The sequence below is a fragment of the Meriones unguiculatus genome, chromosome 7 (assembly GCF_030254825.1).
Source record: "Meriones unguiculatus strain TT.TT164.6M chromosome 7, Bangor_MerUng_6.1, whole genome shotgun sequence".
NCBI classification, from domain to species: domain Eukaryota; kingdom Metazoa; phylum Chordata; class Mammalia; order Rodentia; family Muridae; genus Meriones; species Meriones unguiculatus.
Window position 1 is genome coordinate 46,555,158 of NC_083355.1, and position 19,622 is coordinate 46,574,779.

Consider the following 19,622-nt stretch of genomic DNA (forward strand, 5'->3'; position numbering starts at 1 on the left):
GGGTGGCCTATGACCCCTGCCTTCCAGAATTCTCCATGCAATCCTTCCCCCGGGAGGGAGTTGCCCACCTTTCAGTGATGAGATAACCTTCTGAAACTCTGTAGCAAAGACAAAACAAAACAACCCCCCCTGTAGAGACATTTGCCAGCATGGGGGCACACACCTTTAACCCCAGGATTTGGGAGGCAGAGGCAGGTGAGTTGGAGGCCAATCTAGTTTACATAGGATTGTAGCTATATTTTGGCTACTTAATTGTGTTCTTTTATCTACCTCCCTATATCCCCTATCCCTTCCAATCCCCCAGCACTGGGGAGGAGAGAAGGTAAGAGAGGGGGATGGGGGCATTGTTAGACTACCTCCTGCTGACTAGACACGTACAGTTTCTCGGGGCAGGGTTGGTCTTTGTTGTCAGGACACTTGCAACCAGCCCCAGAAGCAAACAGCCCCAGGGGAGCAGCCCTTTCTCCGGCTCTGGCATTTACATACCCTCTGAGGAGTCCCCAGAATCCCCAAAGTAAACTAGCGTCAGCTGGCAAAATCGCACCCCTCCTAGAGCACAAGACAAATCAGAGTCTGCTGCTGCGGATGATCCGGTGCAGCCCCACAGCTCACACCTGCAATTAAAACAAAAACATCCACATGACATTTCTGTGTTTCCAAAGAAACCCACATTCTCGATACACAGGTCAGCCAGGGCTCCATCGTGAGATCTTGCCTTAAATTAAAAACAAAAACAAAGCAGTGACAACCACAACCAGGCTCATTCATGGCTTTCTCTTCAATGGCTCCTGCTGTGAACGGATACGGATTTATAGGAAAGAGCTGAGGGCCTCGGCCTAGCAGCCACTGAGTAAACAAAGCTGGCCAATCCATTACATGGCAGCCAGTGGATCTTCTTGCTCTGGTCAGATCTTGAGATGCCTGGAAACTGGAACCTTGAGCGGCAGGAAGCAGCCAAGCTGTGGGGGTTCCTGCCCCATAGGAACTGAGATAGAAAACAGTGAACTCAGCGCATCAAGAAGCCGTGGGTGAGCACAGTCTGACACCCTCCATGGTCAGTGCTGTGGCCCTCCATTCATTTCTCCCATCTTCAGTTTCTTTGTGTTGTTCTGCCTCATTTTCACACTGTAAGGTTTGCACTTCTTTGGTAATTTACTCCTGATGTTATTTTTGGGGATGAAGTTTCAGTAAGTAGCCCAGCTGGCCTCATGCTCTTGTTGCTGTTGCGCGTGCTCACTTCTGCTCTCCTTGTGGCCTGCAATTCAGATGAACTGTTGGTGTTTTTCTAGGGTTTTTGCTGTCATTGTTGATTCGTGAATAGATCCGAGTACTTCTTCCATTTCAAGCTGGGAGCTTCAGGCAACCGTTTCTTGCCCAGCTCTCCTGGCTGACTCCTGTGCAATGACGGGCAGGAGGAGGGGTACACACTTGCTGTGGCTGATTTGGGAAAGAGACACCCATTTTCTACCATTTTTAGTAAATGAGGTGTTAGTGGGTTTTCCTAGATCCCGTCATCGTGCTGGGGACCCTCCCTCTGGTCCTCCTCAGTGTCTTTGGCAGGAAAGGCATCTTGCCAAAAGCTTGTCTTCATTTTTTTGAGTGGAGCAGGAGGTTTCTGTTCTTACTGTTAGATGTGGATTGATTGAGGCGATGTCTGCTATTTCGATATTGAGCCTTCCTTGAATTCCTGTAGCAGATCTCCCCGACCCTGGTCTCAGTGTAGAGTCTCATGATTTTGATCCAGTCTGCTAGGATTTTACCAACCACATGCACGGAGGTGTGGGCTGCAGATTTCTTTACTCGTAGAGTCTTTTGGCTTTCATATCAACCTAATATTGGCCTCAGAAGATTAAGTGGGAATTACCCCTCTCCTGGTTTTGGAAGAGTCTGTGAAGCATTGGTGCCTCTCTTACTAATCTGTTAGACTCCCCTACCGCTATCATGTGGTCAGGTGGAGTGTGATTGGATGCCTATTTCAATCTCTTTACTTGCTGTACATCAATCTAGACTCCTGTTTCTTCCCCAGTCAGTCTTTCTAAAAGGCTGCCTGTTTAAGGTTTTGTATTTTGTTGTTTATAGTTGTTCATAGTCTTCCTTCCTTCCTTTTGGTTTTTCAAGACAGCATTTCTCTGTGTAGCCCTGGCTGTCCTGGAACTCACTCTGTAGACTAGGCTGGCCTTGAACTCAGAGATCTGATGGCCTCTGTCTCTCAAGTGCTGGTATTAAAATCGTGTGTTTGCCACCACCTGGCTCACAACATTATTTCTTTAAGGATGGTAGTACCCTGCCCTTTCAGGTTACTACCAGGTCACTGGTCATTTCTGTCCCCAAAACCTGACAGAAAGAGCAGAAAAGAGAGGATTGTTTTAGCTCATGGCTTCAGAGGGTTCAAGCCACGGGCCTTGACTCCTTGCTCCTGATCTCTCTGAGGCAGAACATCACGGTAATGAGGATGTATGGAACAGAGGCTGTTTGCCTTAGGAAGGAAAGGGGGTGGGGGCTCAAGACAAAAAGCAGCGCCAAGGCCCCTTAGCGACCTGTATCCTCCAGCTAGGCCCCTTTCTGAAGCTTCTAGGACCTCCTGAAATAGGAGGGAGAGCCAAGAGTTTAGTCCATGAGCCTGTGGGGGCACTTCAGAAGGAGACCAATTGCTGCTCTTATTTTTTGTCTTTTCTTTTGAGATGGTTCTCAACTCCTGGGAAAACCCTCTTCTCCCAGCCCCTCAGGATCGTGGGTATGAGCTACTCTGTCCCTCTTTGCCCGTTCATTTCTGTGGTAATTTGAGTCATCTCTCTTTTTTCTAGGTCAATAAAGCAAAGGTTTTCCAGTTTTTCTCCCTCTCTTTCACTCATTGATGTTGCCAGACAGATGCTCTCTCTGAGAGAAGACCAGGAGCATGGAGGCAAGGCCTGTGGGTAGAACCCTCTGAAGCCATGTTGACTGTCACCACAATAGGCATGGTGATGCATCTCTGCAATCCCAGATTCGGGTAGAAATGAGTTCAAGGTCACTCTCGGTGTGTAGTAAGTTGGAGGCCACCCTGAGCTATGTGAGACCATGTTGCAGAATGAAAAATGAATCAAAGAACCAACATCTAGTTTCTTTGATTTTTCTCTTTATTTTTCTATTGTTTGTTTTTCTTCCCTTCCTGTTTTTTCCCACCTCTAACTTCCCTCCTCTCTTCCTTCCTTCCTTTCTCATTCATTCATTCATTCATTCATTCTTCATCCATTTGCCATCCCACTCTGTCTCAAGATCAATATAGCACATGCTGGTCTGAAACTCATGAGGCACCTACCTCAGCCCCTCCCCCTCCCCAGTTCCAATTCACAATGTCCAAGTTTCTCTATTTCCTTAATTTTTATGCTAATTTGTACTCTACTTTATTAGGCTCAGTCTGCTTCCACTTTATCATGATCTTAAGGTAGGATCTTTGAAATGTATATATGAAACTTTAGCTTTCCTCCTAAACACTAACTTAAGTGTACTCCAAACATTTTGGCATTTCGTGTCTTCATTTTCATCCATCTTAAGATATTTTTAAATTTCTCCTTTTACACACTGGTTATTTGGGAATATTTTCTAAAAATGCCTGTTCTCTAAGAGATAGTGTGGGTCTGTCTTGTTCAGGTTGGCTCCAAACTCCTGAGATCACAGAGGTAGATGCCACCATATCCATCAGGAGTGGATTTTCCTCCTCCTCTTCTCTATTTTTCTCTTTTTAAAACATTATTTGATTTATTGATTATGTATTCAGTGTTCTGCCTGCATGTACACCTGCATGCCAGAAGAGGGCACCAGATTCCATTACAGATGGTTGTGAGCCATCATGTGGTTGCTGGGAATTGAACTCTGGACCTCCGCAAGAGCAGCTAGTGCTTTTAACCTCTGAGCCATCTCTCCAGCCCTCTTCTCTATTTTTCTTAAGAAGTCTTTTTTATATCCATATATTTGAGTTTCCTAAATTTTACCAGCTATGGGACTACTGTCTCATATCCCAGCCAAGGACTAGAGACCATTGCAGAAGATGCAGAAAGACTGTACGATCCAGAGGTTAGGGAGAGCCAGAGTGAAAGAGTGTTTTCTGTACTAACAGCAGCACTGCACTCACAGACTCACAGCAGCTGCACAAGACCAGGCCAGCCATCATTCACGTGTGGAGGGGAAAGAGTTCACAAGTCCACACCCCTAACTGAGGAGCTATGGATGGTTAATGGCTTCCTAGTGAGGGAGAGTCCATTTTCTTTCAGAGTTTGGTCCCTGGTAGGTTGAGTGGAAATGAGTGGTCCCATTTCCAGGAGTATATGGCAGCACAAACACGACTGGATGGGTTATTAGACAGACAGACAGACAAAACACAAAGTTAAGGCATGGGATGGGATGTGGGGGTGGATGCAGGAGGAATTGGGGAAAGGATAAAAGAGTAATTATGATAATTACATTGTATGTAATTATCAAAGATTTAATACATTTTTTAAAAAGCCCACAGAGTAACAGTAGGTTTCCAATTATTCATTCCATTATGGCTGAGGAACATGATTGCAGTATGAAACGTCTCACATAGCTTCATGTGCCAACGGCCTGGTGGCACCATTTTGGGAGATAACGGAAACTTCAGGGAGTGAAGCCTTGCTGAATGACACAGGTGTTGTAGTTACATTTCTATTGCTGTCACAAGACATCATGACCAAGGCAACTTAGAAAGAATTTTTTTTTTTTAACTTAGAAAGAATTTAACTGGGTTTATGTTTTCAGGGGGTTAGAGTCCGTGAGGGCAGATGAAAGGCATGAAGTGGCAGGAACAGCTGCAAGCTCATATCTTGATCCAAAAGCAGAAGGCAGTGAGCACAGAGGGGATGGTGGAGGCTTCTGCAAGCTCTTTGGGTGTTCCCAGGGTCACATCTCTTCTAACAATGCTATGATCTCCTAGGCCTTTCCAAACAGCCTCCATCTGGGAACCGAGATTCACATGCCTCAGACTGAGGGAGACATCGTATTCCAACAATCACAACAGGTCACTGGGCACATGACTTTAATTTTATCCTTCACCCCTGGACCTTTCCTCCTCCTCTCTCTTCTTCCTAGCCACCAGGTGAGCTGCTTCCTCATTTAACCACTGCCATGAGGCTCCAAATAAGAAGCCAGAATGTCAGGGGAGGAAAGCTCCGAAGCTGTGAGCCCACACACGTCTTTCCTCCTTCAGGCTTTCCCTGGAAAGTTTGACCAATACAGAACCCTCTGGAATGGACTTGCAGAGGGAATCTGGAGAAGTCTGGAGACGTGCCAGAGAAGGCCTAGGATGCTGTAAGCAAAGTTTAGTGGGTCACACTACTGGGAGTTTAGAAGTTCAGAATGCTGATAGAATTGAGGTTTCAGACGGGAACAGACTCATGTAAGACTAGAGGCCATTAGTGTTTGTGGTGGTTTGAATAAGAATGGCCCCCATTCAAAGTCTGAATGCTCGGTCTTCTGTTTAGCTGAACTATTTGGGAAGGATTAGGAGGTGTGGCCTTCTCAGAGGAAGTGTGTTATTGGAGGCAGGCTTTCAGGTTTTAAAAGCCCAAGCCAGTCCTGGTGTCTCTCTCTGCCTGCTGCCTGCGGATCAGATGCAGAGCCCTCAGCTACAGTGCCATGCCTGTCTGCTTCCCACCATGATGAGCATGGACTGTAAAACTCAGAAACTGTACGGAAGCCCCTAACTAAATGCTTTCTTTCAGCTGGGTGTGGTGGCTCGTATCTTTAACCCCAGCACTCAGGAGTCAGAGGCAGGCAGATCTTTGAGTTCAGGGCCAGCCTGGTCTACAGAGCAATTTCCACAATCGCCAGGGCTATAAAGAGAAACCCTATATTAAAAAACAAACAAACAAATAAAATGCTTTCTTTTTTAAAGAGTTGCCTTGGTCAGGGTTTCTTTTCATAGCAATAGTATAGTAACTAAGACAATGCTATATTGTGGCAAAGAACTTTTCTACATTTTGCCCAAGCCCTAAGACTTTACAGAAGGCTACATTCAAAGGTGGGAGACTAATTGATCAGACGGAGAAAAACAATTTTGAGACAGGGTCTTTCTATGTGGCCCAGGCTTGCCTTGAACTCATAGATATCTGCATGTTAGGATCACTACCACACCCATACCAGATGGAGAACATTTTAAGACAGCTTGGTACTTAGGCTGTTGCTAGCTGCTTTTAGTCAGGTTCATATTAAGAATCAAGAGTGAGGGCTGGAGAGGTGGCTCAGAGGTTAAGAGCACTCACTGCTGTTCCTCCAAAGGTTCTGAGTTCAATTCCAGCCACATGGTGGCTCATAACCATCTACAGTGAGATCTGGTGCCCTCTCTGGTCTGTAGGCAGAATACTGTAAAAATAATAAATAAATAAATAAATCTTAAAAAAAGAAAAAAGCATCAAGAGTGAAAAAGCAAAGTGGAAAAAAGATTTGAAAAACTTAAAATTTTATCAGAAAAGCTGTATGTTAAAGTTACCCCAGGGAAGACATGGGTAAAGGGATTAAAACAAAACAAAACAAAACAAAAACAAATAAACCAAAAAACCCAACAAGTACTTTGTGCCTGGACCACATGCTCCTTGAGGCACCTTAAGAATGAACCAGACACATCCATCACAGCTTCAAAGATGCTGAAGTAAAATCACTCAGAAACCTTTGAGAAGAGCACTTGTGGGGGTCACCCAAGGAAGTGTTTCTCTGTTGAGCCGTTCAGGCAATCAGAGGCCACAGTGTCTTCCATCTGGAGGGCCTGGCTACTGCTCAAGTTGATGGCAGGCCCTGATGTCCTCTGCATGACTGGTTTTTGTAGGGACACAGAATATAAATGTTATGGGCCCAGATTCCAAAAGAAATCTGGTGAGACTCAGTGCTGTGCTCCAGGATCAGACCTCCTGTCACAGCCTTGGGAAGAACTCTGTGAAGCTGTGAGAGTGAAGCCTACACTGCATCAGAGACCTCAGGAAGCTGAGGATGCTGGGAACACCAAACCTCTGCCAAGGAAAGCTGCAAGCAGTGAGCAGAGCCCGTCCAGGAGAGGCCACACGTGCTACATAAAGCCAGCACGGCCACAGTAGCAACACTGCCTGAGCACTTTGGGGCCCACATCATCTTGTCACATGCTCCAGATGCCAGAGGTACAGGATTTAATGTTTGTCCTGCTGGGTTTCCGTCTTCCTCTGGTCCACTCCGCCTTTCTACAGCCGACCCCCTTCCTTCTGGAATGGGAATAAACTGTGTTACTGGATATTGGAAGTATGTAATTTGGTGTTTCAATTTTGTAGGGGCTCACAGCTAAGGCTTTGTCTCTAATCTTTGAAGATGCTTTAGACTTGGGTTTTTGAGCAAGACTGTTGAGACTTAGGGGAGTCTTAGAGATGAGCCTTTGGTTAGAGTATGGAATCTCCCCCACAGGCTTGGCTCCCAGCTGATGGCAATGTTTTGGGGTGCAGTGGGAACTTCAGGAGTTGAGGCTAAGCTGAAGGAAGCAGATCAAGTTGGGTGTGGTGGAGCGCTGGCTGCCCCTGTGGAGGGCCACGAGTGCCCATATGATGGCTAAAAGCTCTGCAACTCCAGTTCTAGGGAATCTGATGCTCTCTTCAGGCACTGCATGCATGTGGTACACATACATACAGGCACATAAAATTAAAATATATGTATTTTTAAGTCCGGAAAGGCTGAGTTGAAAAGAGTTGTCACCAGATGAAGAGGTGAAAGTGTGCAGAAGGAAAAGCTAGTTAACTAGTAAGGAGTAGCAGTGGCTGACAGCTGCTTCAAGGCAGCTCGTAGGAGCCAGTTTTTTAAGGAGGTCCTGGATAACGCACTTGCTAAGCAAATGCTCCACCCGAGGGGCACTCACTACAGGGGTTTCCATATGTTCCTAACATAATGAAGTGGTAAGCAGTACTTGGAGGGCAGGACTGCAATAATCTTCACTACTTGGGAGGCTGAAGCAGGAAGGAAGATGGCAAGCTCAAGGCCATCCTGAAGAACTTAGACCTTAAAATTAAAAACATACAAAGCTCAGAGGTTGGGTGATTATTTAGTGCGTGTGAGGCTCTGTGAATCTGTAGTACTGTGTCAGTTTTAAAAATTAAAATGGAAAAGGGATTTTAGTTCGCTGTCTCTTCACTTCTGCTGTGAATTTCTGTCCCAATGAGTAGTCCTTCCCGCCATATTTTAGGGTGTCTCACCTGATGCAGTGGCTGAGCAGCGGTGTTGACAGGATTCGCAGTGGCTATGTCGGGTTTTCCCAAGCATGGCAGCTGCCCAGTTGTCATGGATGCACATTGCTCAGCAGTTCTGAGATGACCACCCATAAGGACATGGGTGTCCTTTATGAAGGAATTGTGGCTGCCAGCTCAGGAAGCCTCCCATGGAGAGGCAGAAGGAGGCTCTCCGCAGGAAGTGGGGAACTGCCCTGGGAGTAAAAATCCAGGAAGAACAGGAGAGGGGAGGGCGAAGAGAGACAACACCTACATCTTCAGGCCTCAGACTTTGTCTTTGCCCAGAGTCAGATGCAACCCTTAGGCTTTTCAGTTTTGTAAGCTGCTGAATTCTCCTTTAAATTTAGTTTGTTTGGGGCCAGCAAGACAGCTCAGCATGTAAAGGCACTCACTGTCAAGCCTATGGATCTGAGTTCACTTTCTGGGACCCACACGGTGAGGGAGAACTGATTCTTTTAAGTTGTCCTATGACCTCCACAAATTCAGTGTGGCATGCTCGTGTGCATACATGTGCGCACACACGCAAACAAATTTAGTTTGGAGTTTAACTTAAGACTGGAGAAACCTCACTGAATTCTGGAGCAGTGCCTCCAAATTTAGGCTTACCTCCTTTTGAGCTGAGGGAAGCTACAATAGCCAAGAATCCCTAGAAAGGAAAATTTGCTGATGGTTGCCAGGGGCTCCACTGGACCCTGTCAGTGGTCTTTCTACTTCAGGAAATGTTTACATAGTTTCTTCCTATACATTCTTGATATTCTAAAAATTACCTCTACCTCTCTATCTCTGTCATCTCTCTCTATATATCTATCATCTGTCTCTCTATATATTTATCATCTATTTTGTATATTTGTATGATGATAGAAGACAACTTTATTTTTTAAGATTTATTTATTTATTATGTATACAGTGTTCTGCCTGCATGTGTGCCTGCATGCCAGAAGAGGGCACCAGATCTCACTATAAGTGGTTGTGAGCCACCATGTGGTTGCTGGGAATTGAACTCAGGACCTTTAGAGGAGCAGCCAGTGCTCTTAATCTCTGAGCCATCTCCCCAGCTCCAGAAGACAACTTTTAAGACTCCATTCTATTCTCTTCCTGGGTTCAAAGTCAGGCCATTAGGCTGCAAGCTTCTTCACCATTTAAGCCATCTCAGTGGCCCCTAAATTCTTGAGGGCTTGAAAAACTTCAGTAGTGGAACCATTTTCTTTCTTTCTTTTTTTTTTTTTAAAGAAAAATATCTATTTTAATAGGATTATTTAGATAGTCGTAATTATTCCTGGAACAATTTTTTTTTTGAAATTTATTTAATTTTTTCAGACAGTGTATTTTGATATTAATGTGACAAACGGGCTATCACCTTATTTCAACCCACCGGTACCAAACTGTTGCCTAAAGTTGGGCCAGAAAATGTTTTCATTTGCAAGTGAGAGGAGAGCAGCCAAGCATAGGCACTCTTATGCACCTCCTCCAAACTCCCAGGGGCCTCAGACGCTGCAGTTAGAACCCCGCTCATCCACGTTAGCAGCCGGGTGCTGGCTCTCCAGCCACCCGCTCTTCACCCAATGGCAGCAGACTAAAGTGGGGTCCCCAAATTCTGTGCTTTGTCAGCTCAATGGGAGCAAGAGCACAGTGTTCTCAGCCTTCCTAATGCTGCAACCCTTTAATATAGTCCCTCATGTTGTGTGACCCCGACCATAACTTTATTCTCATTGCTACTGCAGAAATGCAATTTTCCTGTTATGAACTGTAATGTAAACATCTGGTAGGCAGGTTATCTGATAGGTGATCCCTGTGAAAGGGTCATTTGACGTCCAACAGGGTCACAACCCACAGGTTGAGTGCCATTGCCCTACGCCTCTAGCAGGCCATCAGTGTCTGTGTGGCAGCAAACGGCTCATGGGCAACCTTATTCCAAGAGGAGACAGGAAACATCCTATAAACAGAAATTCGATTGCTCAGAGAGTACCTAAGGAGGGCGCCACCCGTGAACCAGTAAAAAGACACAGTTTTCTTGAGATTGAAAAATCTACAGTCGTCACCACAAACAGAGTGGATTCTGGGGCAGGTGAGATGGCTCAGCAGGCTTTGGCGATTGCTGCCAATACTGATGAAAACCACAGAGTAGGCACTGACTCCTGCTGATTGTCCTCTGACCTCTACACATGTGCACACACCCCCACATGCACAGATAATGTAAAAACAGTCAAGAGCATGGATACTGAAAGAGAGATGTGGATTCTGAAGAGGAAGGAGGGAGTGGGCAGGAGACGGCAGGCGCTAGAGCACAGAACCACACAGGTGCTCAGGATCACATGCCGGTGTGGGCTCAGGCTAAGTCTGGTTTTCCGCCAGGTAGGTTCCATGTAGTGTCAACACCTGGTTGGCGTGCTCGGACAATTGGGGTGTGGGCCTGGCACTGGGGCTGAACCCTGACAGCTCTCCGTCTCCTCCCGTGCCATGGGATCCAGCACTGACATGCACACCGGAGGCTCATTTGCTGGGGCTCCACCTTTCTTGTCAGTTCCAGAAGGCCTGGGTTGGAGATGCCTAGCGCAGCTGGGACCTGCTGACTCAGTGGCACTGCAGCAGCTTAGGCTGGGAGCCTCACTTTCAGAATTAGGCTCCACGATTCTCAGACAAGTCAAGGTGAGGAAAATAAGATTTATTAGCCCTAGCAGGAGAGACAGAGCCCTGGATGTCCAGGCTGCCCTGAGCATCATGCTATCTCAGGCTTCTCACTGGTCTCACCACTGAAAGCCTCTGCGTGGGCTCCCCAGAGTCTTAGGTTTGGGGGAGTTGTGTAGACTTTGGGCCTCAAAGGTGGATTAGGTCCTGACCCCACTAAGAAGGCAAGTTCCTCCTTGCAAGACGGCTCAGAGCCCAGGAAAGTGGGTGCAGCATGGAACATGGGAACTCACAGACCCCTGGAGCAAGTGTCAGCTTCAGATGAGTTGGCTGAGGCCAGCAGGAGCAAACTGTCCCAGGATAGCAGCAGGCCTGTGAGCTACAGTTGGCTCAAAGACGGCAGGTGGTGCTGGGATATGTAGCTGAAGAGGCATAAATTGGGGACATTTTCTGTGCCTAACCTGAGACATACTGCATAGAAGCGGTGACTGGGGCGAATCCCTGGACCCTGGGCACAGTGGAGGGCAAGGTTCCCTGCTGTGTAAGCACCAGAGGCTGGGGCCTCCGGGATCTGCTAGACTCCTTCCCACAAGGAGACAGTAATAAGGTTCTGTAAATCCCATGTGTATAGCTGAGCAGAGTACTCCAAAGTATAGTTCATGAGAAACTGAAGGGCCAGCCAGAGGCATGGGCAGGGGACTGTGGGTTTCAGGCCAGCCTAGGATGGACAATGAGGTCCTTCCACAGGGGAAACAGAGCAGAGAAAGGAAGGAAAAGGGAGAAATTCACACAGAGCTGTACTATTTTTTTTTATATATAGAATTTTTACAATATATTTCTCTTCATTTGCATATCTTATCCACAACTTAAAACATCCTTTTTATAGGCTGAACTCACTCAGCTGATATAATCAAAATTATTTCTCTCAACCAAATAAGAAAAATTCAAAATCGTAACCCTGTAAGAAAACAAATTAAAAACGATGATGAAAATAAGTCACTCCTCTCATTAGACAGTGTCTGTACAATATATATGATTTGGGACAGAATTCTTTATAGATTAGGCACATGTTTCCACGACCCCTATTCCTGTCAGTTTTGTCTCTGTCCAGGCAGTCTTGCCACTTTAGAAGAGTCAAGGGGACGTTAGCCTTGATGCAAATCCTTTGGGACCTCCTGCCTGGGCTGGGGTCAGGAGACATTTGCCTGGCTCAGCAGTGCCGCCCTGTGGCCTAGAGAAGCAGAGGCAGTGGGCTGCAGATGGCCAGGTCAGCAGGGGCCCTGTCGAGAGAGCAGCTGCGGCGTGTGAAGGGCAAACTCAGGCTTGTTCTGTGCAAACTGAGGCACAGGGAGGAAGACAGCAAGCAGTGAGTGAGGAGGTGCTATGGAATCCAGCGTTTATTTACAATTGCTCTTCCTAATGGAAGGGGGGAGGAGAGCTGAGGCGTGGAGGGCTGTGAGTGTGCCATCTCCTCCCAATCTTCTAATTGCCTACTTTCATGAGCCACCATGAGGCCTCTTCACCACGTACTGAGACTTGCTCTGACTCTCCTCTGACACATTCTTGGAGGGAGCGGCATGCAATAGGGGCCTTCTCTGGGGCTTAGGCAGCTTGCAGAGTGCAGGTGCTTTGGCAAAGAGCAAAAGATGAAAAAGAGGTTCCTATGGGTTGGCACCATGTCCCACACCATGGGAACTAGGCCAGACACCCTTTGTTGTTAGGGTGGACCATGGGTCACTCCATTTTTTCCTGCATTTTTGCAACCCATCCCTTCCCACTCTGTGATCGCTTTTCCTGTATGCTGGGCTTCATCAGAGGACCTGATTCTAGGGCCGGGTAGATAGTGGTGCCAAAAGGCATAGCACCTTTACAAAGATGCTCCCGGACCTGCAGGCTCAGGTGCTGCCAATCCAGTCCCTTGCCTACTCCCAGAAGGGTCTTCGGAGGCCAAAGGGCATACTGGACCATGGCAAAGCAAGCCAGCCAAGTGTGGCTCTGGCTATGAGGAACCTTTTTTTACATTAGGCCTGTGAGGTGGGACATGCCTCTGGCCTAGACACCTGCCCTTCAACAGCAGGCACCGCAGGATTCTTTCTTCCTCAAAGTCTATGGCATGATGCCGACCCAGCTTCCTGCTTTGTGGCTATAGAAAGAAAATCATCAGCACTTCAGGGCAATGCTGAAGCCATACAGGGAAAAATGCAGAAGCGTTCACTAGAATTAATGAAGTTATTGCTAAACAGGTGATGACTAAACAGCCAGGCAAGGGCCCACAGGGGTAGGTGTGCTACCACCATGGCCTTGGAGCAGTATACTCAGGCATGCCCTGACTCCTGGACAGGGCTCTTCTGAAGACACTGCTGGCACAGCAGGTGCTGAAGAGTCCCTCCATTCCTGTCACTTCCACACACAATAGTTTACATTGGGGCCCTAGGGGCCCTCTCAGGAAGTTGGTATGGTTCTCTTCTAAAAACATGAGGGTGAAAGCAAAACATACTAAAACAAGTGAAGAAACACAGACGTGTGCTGGGCACTGTTGCAGGGGTGACAAGCAGGGCCTGTCGGCTGTTCCCAGGGGCACTCGCTCTCACTGGGTAGTTGGCCAGCTGACCTGTGGCATGAAGCTCGCTTGGGAATTGGAGGCGGCTAGGAGGCGCTCATGTCGGTTGTGGGTTGGTTTCCCAACTGGGCTACTGCTGCCGCAAGCTGCAAGTCTCACTGCAAAGATGGCTCTGGGGGATGACGCCTTTCCCTGATTGCAAGCTTGGACAGTTCCAACCCAGTGGAGACAGAATCCTTTCAAAGACTGCTTCCAGGTCTTCAGTGCTGGGACTCCCCTGGGGCAGCACTGGAGGAGACTGGTCTCTGTTCTCTGAATAACTTTCTTAAGGCCTCTTGCTGGCCGTTTCTGAGCTACTCTGCACTGCTGAGCTTTTTTGAATATGTGGAGCCTGCATGGTGGACCTTTTCTGATCAGGCGACTGCTTGGCATCCAAATGGGAACAGGAGGAGGTGGGCTCAAAGAGAGCTGGGTGCAGAGGCTGCAGGGGTTTCCTGAGCAAGGCTGGAGGTCTTGCTCAGACCCCTGTAGACAAATTATCAAATCCACGCATGCCGCACTGAGGCTAACACTCAACATTCCAGAGGCAAGTGGCCTTGTTTGGGTAGTTGATGGCCAGGCTGATAGCAGCGATGTTCTGCAGAGCCTGTGGAGGGAAAGAGCAGTCACCAACATCAGGGACCATTGGCTTGCTCACCCTTGGGTCTAAGTCTTTCAGCTGGAAGGTGATGAGGTGAGCCAGAAGTTCGCCTCATCCAGAGGCTCACAGGTAGAGCAAGAAAGAAAACAAAACCAACCGCTGGCCATGGCAGCAGTCTAGGAAAGCCAACAAAGGCATGGAAGAGAAGCACAGAGCGCACACGAGGTGAACCGGCAGTGCTGGAGAAGGGCTCCCCTGGGGAGCTCAGAGACAGTGCTGGGAAAGCGGATGTCCTAGGACATGGTGGAGACAGAACACCAGTGAAGGGGAGGGCCACAGGGGAAAGGGAACTAGACACACATGAGAGGAACAGGAGGGTCAGTCGGGCCCATGGGAAAGAGAGCTGGAGCTTCTGAGAGCATGTCAGGAGAGCCAGGGCCACAGAAGCTGGCGCATGTGGCTTTTTCTTCCCACTTTGGCAGGGGCGCCCCATTTATGAGCAGTCACTGGGCTCTGGGAAGAATCTCAGGTGGACGCCTACCTGAGTAAAGGTCTGTGAGCTGTGGGGTCCCTGTCTGTCTCCTCTAGGGTTAGGCCAAAAACTCAATAGCACCTACTGAGAGCAAGTCCGGTTCTCAAAGCACAGGCTGGGGCTTGAGGAGCCCGGGCCTTTGGGGAGAGGTCACAGGTTCAGGTTTTACTTTCACCGTTTCCTGAACATACAGTATAGTTCCTTTTCCAGGATGAATACAGGGCAGACACAAGAACCCAACTGTCTTTTGTTTGGCCACACATTAAAGAAGTCTGCAAAAATGGAAAGAGGGCTAACCTCCTCAAAATTATTTTGTTTTGAAAAGAGTTTCCCCAAAACACATTAACATGAAATGTGCTTACTACTGTCTTAAAATGAATCGACACATAAATGTTGTTTTAATTTAGACACTTAAGTCTCTTCTCCAATCCTGTACACTGATGCATAGAACACACACAGCTTTCGTGTGTCCGCTATCATCTAGAAGCATGGCTGTCAGGAGAGGATTTTTCCTCCCAGGGAAGCAAAGTGCATCCAAAAATATCTGAGACCTAAATCTGCGCAGACTTCCAGGGTCAGCCAGCTCCAGTGCAGGCACTGGCTGTTTTGGTTTTAGGGACACAAATTCCTGTTACAGTCTTCTGACCCTGCAGTTTAATACGAGTGACAATGATAAGTGGGGCTCCCTGCTCTCTCTGAGAGCCAGAAAGAAGTGACTGAATTGCAGCTGAGCTCCACATAAACTCTGGGAGGGTCTGGACCCTTTCCGTCTGTCCTGGCAAGTGAGATGGTGTCATCTGTCCCATGAAGATGGCCTGCGGGCTAGCTCTTTAGAGACAGGGGCAGGGGTACCTGTGCTGCACATCGGAGAAGGTGGTCCTCGGTGGTTAAGGCCAGCAGATACTCCTGCAGCAGGCCGAGCTCCTGTGAAGACAGCAGGGGTTCCCTGAATGATGGAAGGCAGCAGGGCTAAACAAAGCAAATAGCTAAACAAAGCAAAGAGGGGCCTCCTGGGAGTAAGCACTCCTCACCACCAGGCACCTATGGCACTCTACACTCTGCAGCCACAGAGAAGCCCAGCTGGTGGACCAGACACCTGGTTTCAAAGCTATCTCTGAAGCCCACAGGGTGACCAAGCAGGGGACTCTTGTCATGTGTCCCTGAGGAGGACAGGAAAAGGATTAATGAAAGGCCCTTTCATGTGGCAATTCAATGAGTCTATTGTGCCTAGGTGAAGAAAGAAGAGGAGGAAGAGGAACCTATCTGTTTGTTTTTCCATAAGTCCCTGTTGTCAAGAGCTGGTCCAAGACAGTCCCTATGCCCTTTGGCTATAGGCCTGACAAAATAAGCAGTCTAGGTTGACTGGAGTTTTCTCTTCCCAGGGCTGGAGGTATGGGTATGTGTTGGAGGGATGATGGACTGTAAGCCCAGGCCTGCCTCCTTGTGCAGCCTGAACACTCTGGGCTTGGGAGCTGGGGTGTAACCCTAGTCCTGCCTTGAGTAAAAATGAGTAAAAGCATATAGGCACAATCCTTCCTGCCAGACTTCAGGGCAAGAGGTGGACACGTCTTTACCTGAGCACGGTTCTCGGTGACAAAGAAGAGCTCGGTGAGGGCACGGTGCAGGGGCAGGAGGATGCCAGGCTGTGTCACATCCTCAAACAGGCCATACTCCATGTGGGTAAAGAGCTGCCACAGGGGCTTCAAGAGTGCAAGGTCACAGAGGTCACTGGGGGGGGGAGCAAGCATGGGGTCAGTTTACTGAAAAGTAGGACACCCAAGGTAGGACAGCTGAAAGAAACTGGAGGTCAGGCTCTTCTTTTTCCACCCCGTCATAAAATAGCCACCCCCACTTAGCTCCAAAATGGTTGCACAGTCGTCATCAACAAAAAAGGAAAGGGGCAGAGCCTAAACCCCAAAAAATGATTCTAAGGAATCCAGAGAACTTGAACTATGTTCACAGAAATTACTCCATTTTTAATTGTTTTTCCATTTATTTATTCATTTTTATCTATCTATCTATCTATCTATCTAGCTAGCTAGCTAGCTAGCTATCTAGCTATCTATCTATCATTTATACACTTACTGTATTTAGAGTATGTGTGTGTATCCCAGCATGCACACAGTGAGCAAAGGGCAACTGATGGGATTTGGCTTTCTCTTCCCACCATGTGGGTTCTGTGGATTGAACTCAGGTCAGTCTCAGGCTCAGTATATCTTAACCCACTGAGCCTGCTTGCTGTTCCTCATTGTGTGTTTTTAAAAAATGGTCCCTATAAAGTCCTCTCCGGTGACAATTGGAAAACCTCCAGGCAAATGTGTTTTCTTTTGCTTCACTAGGTAGCCTAGGCTATCTTGAAGTCATCACAATCCTTTTACCTCAGCTTCTCTAACACTGGGATGAAGGTATGAGCTGCCTTAAGTGGGAAAGCAAGGTGTGACACACCCATATAAAATAAAATAAAACTTACAAACGGAAAAAAAAGAACTACTGAATGGACAGGGGAGACAAACATTATTTTGATATTCAGTTATAAAAAAGAAAATACACTTGCACCAGTGGTGGTGGTGGCTGGCGGCGCACACCTTTGATCCCAGCACTTGGAAGGCAGAGGCAGGCGGATCTCTGAGTTCAAGGACAGCCTGGTCTACAGAGTTCGTTCTGGACAGCCAGGGCTACACAGAGAAACCCTGTCTTGAGAGAGAGAGAGGATTCACTTGCAAGCTTACTGAGCCTGAAATCCTTCTCAGACCTATGTGTAGAGAACCCTAGAGTGGTGGGGCTGTGATCTTAGTTCAAAACACCTCAGAAGAGAAAGTCAACAATACTCTGGGCTCACTACAGGATACACACATGAGAATACACACACACGTGTGTATACATACACATATGTAATGACTTCCTTTCTCTTTTATAACTTGAAAAAGAACCTTCCCTGTTGAGTGTTGTCTTAGAGTCAGTCATTTCTCCCACAGGAGCACATGTTCATAAAGTAAACAGATAGGTAAATTCAACTAGTCTTGCAAACATGTTTCATTGCTAGCTTTCAGGAGAGCAATGGAAAGTGAGGCAAGAGGCACCTGCAGGGCTGCCCTCCTCTGAGACTGGCCTCTGCTCTGGCCTCCATCACCCTCAGGTCAGCAAATCTTTAACTTTCAAAGGAGCCAGTATGGCAAGGCATTCTGGGGTATTATCTCTTCTACCCTTACACCCATCAAGTCTCCTTCCAGGAAGGAGTACAGGCCATCACCCCGGTAACGAAGGACCAGTGGGAAGCACAATGAGAGTTCTCCCCAGCTCAGGAGTGCGGGAGAGTCCCTTATGGAAGAAGACTGGCAGAAGCCAGCAAGCCGTGGAAAGCCCATCTGCACCACAGCCAGAAAGGCCTGTCAGCCCGAAGACCTTGTCAGTGTGACATGGTGCTTAGACAGCATCCCATCCAGGAGCAAAGTGACACAGAGTGCCTGCATGTGAGAACATGGTCCTAAAAGCACACCCGGTCTTCTCGCACCCTCCCCTGCTGCCAGCCTCGGGACTGACAGGGAACCATCGCTCTCTCTTCCTGACTTGAGATTCCTTTAATTAAAAAAAACAAAAACAACTTCATAGTACTTTTACTTCGAATATCATCACCCCATAATGACTCATACTGTTTGTCTCTATCTGCAGACCCTAAAAATTCAGGCAACTCCTACTAGTTAGGAGTTTGAACAAGGGGGTATGGGTGGGACACACGGCTGCTGTGACAGAGCCACCAGCCCTATCCTCTGGGGTGAGGACTGTACGCTGTGGCCACACTGCTACTTCTATGCAACACCGTAGAGGAAGTTCTGCCAGAGTGAAAGGCCAAAACCTGCTCCTATGCACGGAGAGGAAGAACTAACACTCACCATCATGATGCCATGACCGAGTGCTGCCTAGGCCACACACTTACTCTGAACAGATGGTGGATGGGAGGGTAACAGGCCAAACTGGCACAGCAGCAAAACAAAAGTCACTTTCTTTTCTCTGAGACAGTCTAGAGCCCAGGCTGGCCTTGGACATGCCTTAGACTTCTGGGTGCTGGGATTATAGGCATCTACCACCATACCCAGCAAAAATTTAAAATAATAATTATAAAAGCATCAAAACCATTGAATACCTAGGAATACACCAAACAAAATGCTATATGAATTGTCTACAGAAATGTGGAAACAAGAAGGAACAAATGTTATACAGGGTGATGGAGATGCAGAGAAAATTGTTTTTCTTTTCTTTTTTTTTTGAGACAGGGTCTCACTATATAGCCCCGGATGGCCTAGAATTCATTACGTAGACCAGGCTGAACTTTTTCATGTCTTTGTATGTATGTATTTGTGTGTGGTCTACATATGTATTTATGTGTATGTATGTATGTATGTATGTATGTATGTATGAATACTGTGAGTATGCATGTGGAGGCCAGAGGTCATCAGGTGTCCTCCTCAGTTACTGTGTACCTTACATTTAAATTTTTATTAGCTATATTCATTTTATTTTACATGTGATTGTTTTGCCTGTGTGTATGTATGTTCACTTATGTGCATACTTGGTGTCCTTGGGGGTGGGAAGAAGGCACTGGAGGCACTGGATCCCCTGGTACTGGAATACTGGAATTATGGATAATGAACCACCATGCAGGTACTGGGAATTGAACCTAAGTCCTTCGCAAGAGCATCAAGTGCTCTCAACTGCTAAGCCATCTCTCTGGCCCCATGCGCCTTTTTTTTTTTTTTTTTTTTCTTTTTTGAGACAAGATGTCAAGTATCCTGGGCTGCCCTCAAACTCACTATGTGGTTGAAGATAGCCTTGATATTCTGTACATGTAGAATGTAGAAATTAACATGCTAATATAAAAATTGATAGGTGACCTTTGGGTAAAAAGTGTGTAAATCATTAGAAAAAAATAGATAAGCATTTTAGGGTTACAAATGTCCAACATAGCCAGTGGAGCAAGCAGGTGGTTCTCTGAGTTTGAGATATAGTCTATAGATATAGATATAGTCTATAGATATA

The 19,622-nt window shown here is 47.1% G+C and overlaps 1 protein-coding gene across 2 annotated transcripts in view; it reads right to left on the reverse strand.

Annotated features, from left to right (window-relative positions):
• Nucleotides 1-11,652: 11,652 nt before the first annotated feature.
• Nucleotides 11,653-19,622, reverse strand: part of Zzef1 (zinc finger ZZ-type and EF-hand domain containing 1) — a 122,973-nt gene continuing 115,003 nt past the window's right edge. For both annotated transcript variants that reach the window (XM_060387367.1, XM_060387366.1), the window contains exons 53-55: nt 16,163-16,316; nt 15,441-15,512; nt 11,653-14,062 (exon numbers count right to left, since the gene is read on the reverse strand). In XM_060387367.1, coding sequence (XP_060243350.1) covers nt 13,982-14,062; nt 15,441-15,512; nt 16,163-16,316 — 307 coding nt within the window. In that variant the 3' untranslated portion in view covers nt 11,653-13,981. The remainder of the gene's footprint in view (nt 14,063-15,440; nt 15,513-16,162; nt 16,317-19,622) is intronic.